The 11083-nt window shown below is 47.4% G+C and overlaps 1 protein-coding gene across 1 annotated transcript; it reads left to right on the top strand.

Moving 5' to 3' along the window:
• Positions 1-505: 505 nt before the first annotated feature.
• Positions 506-10139, top strand: LOC129344374 (F-box only protein 6-like). The gene is made up of 6 exons (XM_055000964.1): positions 506-597; positions 2116-2403; positions 3509-3635; positions 6560-6655; positions 7074-7209; positions 9245-10139. Exons 2-6 carry the CDS (start codon positions 2145-2147, stop codon positions 9389-9391), a joined length of 765 nt encoding a protein of 254 aa, XP_054856939.1. The 5' UTR covers positions 506-597; positions 2116-2144; the 3' UTR covers positions 9392-10139.
• Positions 10140-11083: the final 944 nt, after the last annotated feature.

Below are 11083 nucleotides of genomic sequence, written 5' to 3'. Positions count from 1 at the left end.
GAGAGTGTGGCACTAATCTATCCAGAAGGGTGGTATATAAGCACACAAGGGAAGGCCTGGAGATCTCCTGGAATAACCGCTGATCTCTAGGCCCAAGAGAGCAGTTCCCCTGGAGAACATGCCTGTGTTGCAGGGTGGGCTCTATGGCATTAGACCCTCTCCAAGCTCGGGGCTCTCCCCCCTCCAGGAATGTCCAAGGGCTCTGCCTGCCTCCCTCCCACCTGCTGATCACAGCCCAACTCGGCCCCTTGTATTCAGAGGCGTAAACGCCCTGATGGCCGGAATGGTCATCCCCGGGTGAGCGCAGATAGCAGCGCCGCCTGCAATGGCTCAGCCGAGCGGACGCGTGAATCAGGATTCTCCCCAATGGCGGCGATCCCAGGCGGCCCGGGAGGAGGAGGCGCGCCTGGGCTGGACTAGCAAGCGAGCCCTGCCCGGCTGCGCCTCCTGCTCGGAAGGAGCCCTCCCCCGGCCGCCGTGCCCGGTCCGCCCCGGAGGAGGCGAGGCTGCGGGAGGAAGTGGCTGCCGCTTGCGCTTCCCGGCCGGCGTTTTGCTCCCCGGCAGGGCGGAGGCGCACCCGCCTGCCTCCCGGTCCAGGTGAGCCCAGGGGCGCGTCGGTCGGGGGGCGCCTGGGGCGGATCGGCTGGGGGGAGGTCCGGGGGGGGGTGCCTGGGTCCCGCCCTGGCTGCAACCCGAGAGCCTGAAAGGGGCCCCGCTGCTGGGCGGCGTTCAGACGTGCCTCTGGACCCGAGTCCCGGTCCCAGTCTAAAGATCGGCCGGCCCCCTTTCGACGCCTCCGTTTTGCTCTCTTCGCGCGGGAGTCGACGGGGAAGAAGGCCCGGCTGCATCCCCGGGAGAGCTGGGCGGGGGTTATGGGGTGGGGTGGGGGGCTGCGATAGAAGCAGGGTGCTTGCCCCACTCCGCCTGCCCCCTTTCCGTGTTCCTTTCTGGTTGCAGTGAACAGCAGCTCCTGCATAACATAACACAGCTTCGTTTGTATATCGCTCTTCTGGATAGGTTTTGCCCCACACAAAGCAGTGAACAAAGTCGGTGTTATCATTAGCCCCACAATCCAGCTGGGGAGCTCTGCTGGCTTCCCCAAGGCCTCCTGCTGAGCTCATGGCAGTCATGGGACTCGAACCAGCAGAGTGCTGATTTGCAGTCCAGCCACTTAACTGCAAGCTACACTAGTTTCGATCCCACCCTCTGCAAGGAGATCCTCTTATATGTTTGCTCGGAAATAACTGAATAATAGAAGAGTACTCTTGGCTACCAGCCGAGCTGTGCTTTTCCGAAAAGATGCATTTTTGCAATCAAAGCTGTCCATAAAAAAGGCACCAGCTGCGTCCATAATACCCCCTACAGCACTTCGAAGCATTGTTTGATAATTCTTTTTATTTCCCCAAAGGACAGCTGCAATGAAAATGTTCCTTGTTGCATACTAATAACACTGGTCTACCTTGCAGGGCTGTCCTAAGCCGCTCTCTTGCTATCCCTGCAGTATGGGGGTAATAGTGCTGGTCTGCCTCACAGGGTTGTTGTAGGCCACACTGAGCCACACTGCTCAATGGGGATACATGCAGGGCAATCCTAAGAAAAGTTAACTCCAGTCCAAGCCCATTGAAATCAATGAGGCTTAACTGGAATAAATCTTTTTAGGATTGCACTGTTAGAGTATTTTAATAGGTTTTTAAAAAAAGTTTCAGCTCATACTTTTACATAGCCAGGGCCCTTTTCTGATGATATCAATAGCCAAGTAGAAGCTTAATGGAACATCCGTGTTCTGAGGCAGTCTACCTTTGAGCAGCAGCTGCAGGGGAGGGAATAGCAGCCAGTCTGTGAAACAGGATATTGGATTAGATGGACACTTGGTCTGACCTTGCTGCGCTCTTCTGATAATCCTAACAACCCTGTAAGGTAGGCTCCTTTTGTGTTATCTTAATGAAGATGAGAGTGGCTTAGTCATGGCTACCAAAGGAGTTTATCAGGGATTTCCTGACAGGAAGCTCTTTGTAATTTAGTGCTTGCTGTTGTGATGTGCAGCCCCTCCATGTGCCCCCCTCCTCGGCATGACTCAGTTTCTCTGAATGACCTCAGCCTCCCTTTTCCTCTTAGCTAGCTGAGACTCCCCAGAAGGAAGGAGGATGGTCAACATCGGAGACTTGCCCGAAGACATCCTTCTGGATCTGCTCTCCCTCGTCCCCGGAAGGGATCTCCTCCGCAACTGCCGGCTGGTTTGCTCCCACTGGAGAGGCCTGGTGGATCTGGGCACGCTGTGGAAGCGCAAGAGCCAGCGAGAGGGCTACCTTCCCAAGGAGCCAGACAGGAGCGTCCCAGATTGGAAGAACTTCTACTTCCTCTGTAGTTTGAAGAGGAACTTAATCAAAAATCCTCTAGCCAAAGGTGGGTGCTTGGAAGCAAAAGAGAAACCTCTTCTCCCAGATTCAGTTTGATTCACACATGCCTTTTTCAAAGCTGAGCTCAAGTTCAGAAACCTCACCGTATAGCGGCCTCAGGACTTCAGAATGCAGGTGGGGGAATCCCAAATTCGAATGCCCCTCCCTGCAATAAACCCAAATGTTCCTTGCCTTTGGAAAATTAGTATTTCAAGAAAGGAGGACAGACTGGAATAAGCTTTCCTGAGCTGTCAGTTTTCTGCAGGCAAAGACTATTTTAGGTGGAGGGCAGCGTCGTTTCAATCAAAGCTGGTTAATATTTCTTTTAGTTAGATGAAAGGACTTTATGTCTTTATAGAGACTGCATGCCTGCATTTCAATGTGGTACATGCCACCCTTTTGTTTGTAAATAGTTATACTAGAAAATAACCAATGAATTAAAAAGATCTTCTCAGTTAAGGAAGAGCACCTTTTTTGATTACTCAAAACATTTTGAATTGATTCATCAGCTAACTAATTAAAATAAATGGTCTCCCCCGTCCCTGTATTCTGAAATGCCAAAATCTGGAATTTCATATAGCTGGAAATCAAAAAGAATAGCCCAGATCTGAGAAGAACCCAAATTTGGAGTGATGGGTCATTTAAATCAAAGGCAATCTACACTTAGTATGTATCTAGTGTGTGTATCGGTTTTATAGCAGTTTAACTGCTCTGGCTTACTCCACAAAGCAGAATGGGTGGGAGGGGGGGTTGCTGGGAATTTTTTAAAAGAACTACTGTTCCCAGGTTCTCAGTCAGTCTCCAACCAGCAGAGGGGCTATATGATCATCTGCCCCCCCCCCCCACATATGATGAACTAGAGTTACGTTATAAACTCACACCTCCACCCTCTTTTTATGTGTATATGGGGAAGGGGGCCCATCTAGGTTACTGGTGTGGAAAATGAGTTTGTGATTTTATTGTCTGTTTACTGTAATTTTATCTACTGCTGTAACCTGCCTGGGGCCGCTTGCGTGGAGGGCGGGCTATACATTGGGTTGGTTGGGTGGTTGATTGGTTGGTTGATTAATAACGGTCTCCCTTCTGCTTAACTTTCTTTGGCTTTTCCACAGATGGTTTTAACCACTGGAGACTTGACAGCAATGAAGGAGATGAGTGGAAGGTCGAAGATCTTCCTGGAGCTCACGGAAGAGAATTTCCCTTTCCGCATGTCCAGAAGTACTTTGTCACATCTTACGGGTGAGATCCTTGGTCACGCTTGGATTTTTTTCAGCATTTTATTTCTATGCAATGATAAACAGTGGTCAGAATGGATAAATGTTACTCCATAGCATGAACAATTATTTGAAAAACACTTTCTACTGCAAAACTTTTTATTAGGGCCAACCAAAAAAGTCAGAAGAGCCCCTACTCTCCTGGCTTTTTGTAAACGGTGCAAAACCGAACTGTTCAAAAAGGCTTTTTACTCTGTATTGGAGGGATGGGGTCTCAGATGCTTTGCTAATGAGTTAGGGACTGTAGACTTCATCACTATGTTGTCTTACATATTGCCTTACTGCTGCTTTAAATATGTACTCCTGTGTACCATCAGTTGCTCCATGTTGTCTAATGTCAGTCCTAGAATTGATTATGTTCTGCTTCAGTATTTTTTCTACTCTGTATTGGATTCTTGCTAATACTGTGTCTTTTAAACTTGTATCTATTTACCCTATGGCATTGTTTATGGAAATGTCCTTGATACTGTGTTGAAATGTACTTGATACTGATTGTACTAATCTCATACTACATAATCCGCCTTGAGTCTCAGTGAGAAAGGCGGACTATAAATGACATAAATAAAATAAAAAATAAAATAACACAACACAGTTCTGGATGCTCTAATTGAAGCCATTTTATGGCTTTTGTTTGGGGGCTGCTTACAGACTATCTATTGTTTCTACCGGCTCTTCTGTTTTGTGGATTCTGAAGGACCATAGTTTATAGCGATTAGTTTATTAGCTTTTAAGGTCTTACCTGCTTGTGGCGATTTATTTAATTGATTACTCTGATCCATTTTATGCTGCTAGGTGTTTGATCTGTGGGTTTGTTGTTTTCAATTAACTTTGTTGGCCTCAAGCAGATCTTTTTCTATGGATTGCGCTAGGTGAGAATTTTATACATGATTTTAAAATACACTCCCTCTCCAAAGCATCCTTGTCAAACACAGAAGCTCATTTCTGGCTCCAACTCAAATTAATGTTGTTTGCTATTGAAGCTGGCTACAGCTGGTTAAAACTGGGCCCCAGCATTGGCCTAGCAAGAATCTGAGGGGTGGGGCGTTATTTTTTTGCTAAGGGAACAACCTGACTGGTTTATTAACTGGCCACCAACGCAATCAAATGTTTCTGGTTATTCACTGAGTCAGTTTTATTTCTGATTGCTTTTTCTATAACATGAGAAACAGCACTGAGAGATAAAAATCGTACCCGGAGCACTGCGGTGCGTCTCTTATGACCACTGATTTCATAAATTCAGTCCTACTCTTCTCTGTAGCAGAGATGGAAATGTTGAAACCATGGACACAAAACCCTTAAGGACAGAAAATGCAGAACAGTAAAAAAATTTGTTAGTACTTGTTAATATAAAAGAGTCCAGTAGAATCTTTAAGACTAACCAACTTTATTGTAGCATAAGCTTTCGAGAGCCACAGCTCTCTTTGTCAGATGCAACACCTGACAAAGAGAGCTGTGGTTCTTGAAAGCTTACGGTACAATGAAGTTGGTTATCCTTAAAGGCGCTACTGGACTCTTTACTATTTTGCTACTACAGACTAACACGTCTAACTCCTCTGGATCTATGTTAATATTAAAAAAAACGTAATGTAAGGGTGCACGTAGGGTGCAAACAAAATTTCAGATCTACCCAATGAGACAGAGAGTTGTGTCCTAGCACATAGATGTTAGTTTTTGCCCTCTGAAAAGCAGGGAAGGGTGGGGGGAGTAAAAAGTAGAAGCAATAAGTTTGCATTTGAACTCAAAACCTGCCTCTCTATAGTTAGTCACTGTAGGCCTGTTGCTTGGATTTTGTGTTCAGCATAAGCGTCCAAAGGAGAGAGCCATATTGATACTCCAAAACAGAAAAGCCATTTAAAAACTGGTGTAGTGGGGAGAAAAATGTTTAATAAACTTGGTGTCCTATAAGCATTTCATGCATGCTTTCTCAGGGGTATCCATATAACAGTATTGCCAGAAGGTTTCCACAGCTGCTAAGATTCACATGGATATGTGATCCATGTCTATAGTATATGCTGGAATTATTGCCTTCTGATGTTGTTGATTGTCGTGCATAGAAATCTGATTGCTGCCAGTCAACTGGTGTTCAGAGGTACACTGCGCCAGGCTGTGGAGGTTCTACCATTCTCAATTTATATGGATTCTACTGCTTAGCATTCCTTCTGGGAAGCAGACAGAGCAGGTGCTACCCAAGGGCTCCTTTCCAACTTCTGACAGCTGCCAGTGTAAAAACTGTTAAAGCTCATGAACAGAGGAAAAGAAAGCAGAATGTGGCAGGGAGCCCAAGACTTCCCCTTTCCATACTACAATCAGGTCTCCCTCTCTGCTTCTGAGGCTGCCAGACTTTCTCCTGTATTCATCCCATTACATCCCCTGCAGGGCGTTGCACTCTGCAGACAAGCAATTCCTGGTGGTTCCCAGCCCGAAAGACATCCGTCTGGTCTCGACCAGGGCCAGGGCCTTTTCTGCCCTGGCCCCGGCCTGGAGGAACGCTCTCCCATTGGAGATTCAGGCCCTGTGGGACCTGTTACTGTTCCGCAGGACCCGTAAAACGGAGATGTTCCACTGGGTCTTTGGCTAAGGACCAGCGGGTATCCCCCCTCTTCCCCCTAAGACCACCACTTTTTCTGGGACTGCCCTCAGCCGTGTGCTATGCCCATATGTATGTCTATATATGGACTCCTGACTGTTTAATTTAAGTACCCTATGGATACGGCATCTGGACTATTTTAATGACAGTTTAAAGATTATTACTGATTTTATAGTTTTATGATTAATATATTGTATTTTATGAATGTTATGAGCTGCCCTGAGCCCATTCATGGGGAGGGCGGGGTATAAATCAAATCAAATCAATACATAAATCTTGATTGGTCCTAATCTGTCCCTCAGGGCCTGTGTAAAGTCCCAGCTCATCACCTTAAAGGAGGAAGGCTACTGGAATGAGCTGATGGACAAAGCCAAGCCGGATATCGTGGTGAAGGATTGGTGAGTGGGAGAGGGGAAATGGGTGTGGGTGTGTGTGTGGCGGCATCAAAAGTACAATTTAGTATAACCTGAGATGGGTTAGGGAGAGAGGGAGGGTGTGTGTGTGGGGGGGGGGGCACCCAAGGCCCACCCATGTGTCAGATACAGATAAGAGGAGGATGTTTGGTCGCAGTCTCTTCCCCCTCTGGCCTTGGCAGCAGCACCTTGACATGTTTAGGACACCTGGCTGCTGCTGCTCTTTGGCCTCAGCAGCTGCCGCAGGGATAGGATCAGGCAGAGCTGTTCTATGTCTCAGTTATCTGATGCTGTCCCCACAAATGGAGGAGGGGCCTCCCTATTTGGCCACCCTTAGGTTGTGCATGTGTTCCTGTGCTGTGTTTGATGCTTTTCTGTGCCCCACCCCCACCCCCCACCCCAGGTATGCTGCCCGGTTTGATTGTGGCTGCCAATACCAACTGAATGTCAAACTGCTCTCTGCAGACTACACTGTCCTGGAAGAGTTTAACCCCGAAGAGGTGGTGATAGAGCAGTGGAGCGATGCCGAATGGCGTGAGGTGATGTAAATGTGCTCTGGAAATCTATTCCTTCCGAGTTGGATCAAGATGGGTAGCCGTGTTAGTCTGTCTGTAGCAATAGAAAACAGCGAGAGTCCAGTAGCACCTAGAAGACTAACACAACTTGTGGTAGGGTACGTACGAACTATGATGAGTCACAGCTCACTTCTTCAGAAGCGAGCTAGCCTGTGACTCACGAAAGCTCATACCCTAGCACAAATTTTGTTAGTCTTCTAGGTGCTACAGAACCTTTGCTCTTTTCTACTGCTTCTGAGTTGGGGTGTGTAAAGGGAATTTATACCTTTTCAGGGTGCATCAGTTGTCTTTTTTGTGCTCTTCATTCCGATGATTTTCACTGTCGGAAGTTCCCCGTTTGTTTCTTTAAGGTCCCCACAAGTCTGTTGGGCTTTTACCTTCTTAGTTAAATCACTGTCACTTGCCCATTTTATTGTGTAAGCCACTTTGAGTCCCCACAATAAAAAATAATTTTAAACAAGATCCATGCACAGTTAATAAACAGCTTAGAGCCATTAGAGGGGTCAGAGTGTTGAACTAGGACTTGAGAGTCCTGGGTTTGAAACTCTGCTCTGCCATGAAAGCTGACCTAAGGCCAGACACCCACTCTCAGCCTAATCACAGGGCTGTTGTGAGGATAAACAAAATGGAGGAAGGAAAATATATTGAAAGCCACTTTGAGTCCACATTGGTGAGAAAAGTGGGGCATGAATGAAGTAAATAAATAAAACCGGTGTGAAATACTGCATAAACCTAACGGAGAAAAGTTGGTGCCAAGAGACAAAAAGTGCCGTTCAAATAAAGAATGCTGTGACTGTTCAGCCAACGGAGATGTTTTCCATTTCTGAGCATCTTGCTGTGTTGAAAGGGTATTTCCACCGGACAAAAATGTTTTCATTACTGGAACCGATCCATGGTATCAAGGAGGAGGGTTTGATTCATGTGTGAGAGAGACAAAACTGAAACGGCAAAATTCATGTCCAGTAGCACCTTAGACACCAACTAGATTTTCATGGTGTGAGCGCTCGAGAGTCGAAACTCCCTTCATCAGACAGGGATTTTTGGACTGAACCAGCTGGGATGAAATATTCAGAATTATTCCTACCATTGCTTATGCCCACTAAAAACATCTAAGAAAACTGAAACAATCTCTGAATAAAAATTTGGAGGAAGAGAGTGCCCTCACGTCATAGCTAACTTATGGCGACCCCTGGCAGGGTTTTCATGGCAAGGGACTAACAGAGGTGGTTTGCCATTGCCTGCCTCTGCAACCCTGGTCTTCAGTGGAAGTCTCCCATCCAATTACTAACCAACACCGATCCTGCTTAGCTTCTGAGGTGAGATCAGGCTCACCTGGACTATCCAGGTCAGGGTGAATAAAAATCAACCAACCACGAATGTATTGTCTTGTTGGTCTCCCTTAAAGACTCCTTTTCCAGAAGGGCTTTTCACAGGACTAAAAGAGGGGTGGGCCATGTAGGTTTTGCCTCAATCTTGCTTTAGAGGGAAGTTGCAGGGGAGAAGGGGATCTTTCAGCGATCACACCCCCATCCCCACTGCTGCTTTTCCATGCTGGGTCTATCTGGTGGCAAAGAGGCCGGTCTCAAAAGCAGGCAGGCCAGCCCCCCCCCCCCCGGAGACTTGCCGGGTCTTTGGGAAAATGTGACTTTGTGAATTCACCAAAAACGGAGACACAACCCCACCCCGACCCCAGCCAACTCAGCATATTCTACTAGGAAATAGACGAAGAGAGCTGTGATTCCCGAAAGCTTATGATACAATAAAGTTGGTTAGTCTTAAAGGTGCTACTGGACTCTTTCTGATTTTGCTACTAGGAAACGAATCAATAGAGGGAAGAAATAGGGGGCGGGTGGTGCCTGGAAGCTTACAGAACCTTGCAGGGGGAGGGAAATATGTAAATTGCTTCCTCCCCAGCATGCATTTCCTAGTCTGAAATAAAATATGCAGGCTGGAACAGAGCTGGTGAAAGCCAACCTTTCTCTTACTCTCTCATTTTCAGATTTCGTACACTTTTCACAATTACCCTTCTGGCGTCCGCCACATCCTTTTCAAACATGGAGGCCAAGATACTCAGTACTGGGCTGGCTGGTATGGTGTCCGGGTAACCAACAGCAGTATCACCGTTGGCCCGGAGGTGGCCGGGTGAGGAGGGAAAGAGAGCATCGGTCCAAGGAGAGAGTGAACCCCCTTTGCAGCTCTTTTTGATCTCTAGTGCAGTTGGTGGGTGACGGCTCCTCCCACCCCATAAATCTGCACAGCAGTTGCCTTTTGTAATTTCAGGTGTCTTCTGCTTTCTCTGGAGTTGTCAGTTTGCACCCTGCAGTTGTGACAGGGGCATTTACTGGCTCTTACATCCGAAAAACACTTAACTTTTGGGCTTGTGGAGGGAAGCAGGCCGGAGGAGTGAGAGAGGAAGGGCACTGAACTGGCTTCAGGGAGCAAAAGGGTAAAGACTTCAGATATTGGGTGGGTAGAGCTTTGCCCCCACTGGGTCTCCTTTCAGAGATGCGTGACAGACAAAACCACAAGCAAAAGCAGTCTCCTTGTCTTGGCTGCTGTTAAAGCCACAGGCAGTCTGTCGTGCCAACAGGGATGAGGGGCAGGTGGGGGAGAAAGAGAAGGAGAAAATAACTATGCTGTTATTTCTTTCCTCTGCCTGGTCTAGGGGTCAGTGCAGGGGCAGCATCCCCCCCCTCCTCCCCGGTAGTGATTGGGACCACTTTTTCACTGAAGAGTCCTGATTGCTAATATTTTTCTTGTTCTTATTCTTTGGGTAAGGAACATCCTTCAGCATATAAAAATTTGCCACTTGCCTGTTCTCTTTGGGATGTGGAGGAAGAACATTGTCTCACAGCATTTTGTACCGGTGTGTAAATAAAGAAATCCAATACCAATTTGCATGAGTGACCCTCCTGCACATCATGGGTGAAGGGGACAGGGAAGAAGTAAGGAGATGAGGAAAGCAGTGGTGGAGTGGAGCTGGGGTGTGTGTGTGACAGCCACATCAACAGAGAAGGGGGAATAGAGGGCCTCCGGAAGGAGAGAAGTTTGTGTTAGACAAGGGAATGCTCCAGCTAGTTTAATGTTGTCTACTTTGATGGGAGCCTTCCACCAGAGAGAGATTTTCCACCACCTGCTTTTTGGAGTCCTTCGGGTGGAGATGGTGCAGCTCGAACCTGGCACTTCCAGCATGCAAGACAGATACAGATCTGAGAGCGGCCCACTCCTTCTGAGTAAACATGTAAAAGAAGGCTCGTAACATATTTCTCACCAACAGCTTCCTCTTTTCCTCTCCAGCCCCAGAGAAGTCACCTGACACGTCTTTATAATAAAAAGCATTCCCTTTTATTGACTAGCTAGAACTCTCCTAGTGCCGGAGGGGTTCCGTACAAGGCCAAGCAGAGAGCCAAAATACCCACTGACTCTGAGAACCTCACAGAGGGACTTTTAGAACCAAGAAATGCTTATATGTGAGTACTCTCAAGGCTTGTAAAAGACACAAAATGAATGCAGCATCTCTTGACACACACAGTTAAAAACCAGTACTCAGAGTGGCCTGGAAACTTACTACAGTTACTCCAAACAGTCATATAAACTCACTGACCGCTGTACAGTTTGTTCTAGGATTCTCTCCTACGCACGGGGGGGGGGGAGAGCTCTTTTGAAAAATACCTGCCTGCACACGTGCCAGGGAGGTTAGGGCGAGTCTGTGTGCCCCAGAGCCTGTTTGCGTGGGGATGCCCTTGTAGATCTCAGCCCTGCAAGGAGCTTCCAATTCAGCTGCCTTTGTGCACTCGCTCTTCTACATATAAAGCTGCATCTGGAAAGGAAGTGGCGG

Source organism: Eublepharis macularius, chromosome 17 (genome assembly GCF_028583425.1).
Source record: "Eublepharis macularius isolate TG4126 chromosome 17, MPM_Emac_v1.0, whole genome shotgun sequence".
In the NCBI taxonomy this organism is placed as follows: Eukaryota; Metazoa; Chordata; class Lepidosauria; order Squamata; family Eublepharidae; genus Eublepharis; species Eublepharis macularius.
The sequence above is the reverse complement of the archived record's forward strand: the minus strand, read 5'-3'. Positions and strand labels throughout refer to the sequence as shown.

Excerpts from the sequence above, each read along its gene's own strand:
- LOC129344374 (XM_055000964.1), top strand. The coding sequence starts at position 2,145 with ATGGTCAACATCGGAGACTTGCCCGAAGACATCCTTCTGGATCTGCTC. Across the intron at positions 2,404-3,508 it reads CAAAAATCCTCTAGCCAAAG|ATGGTTTTAACCACTGGAGA; the intron begins GTGGGTGCTTGG and ends GCTTTTCCACAG. Across the intron at positions 6,656-7,073 it reads GATATCGTGGTGAAGGATTG|GTATGCTGCCCGGTTTGATT; the intron begins GTGAGTGGGAGA and ends CCCCCACCCCAG.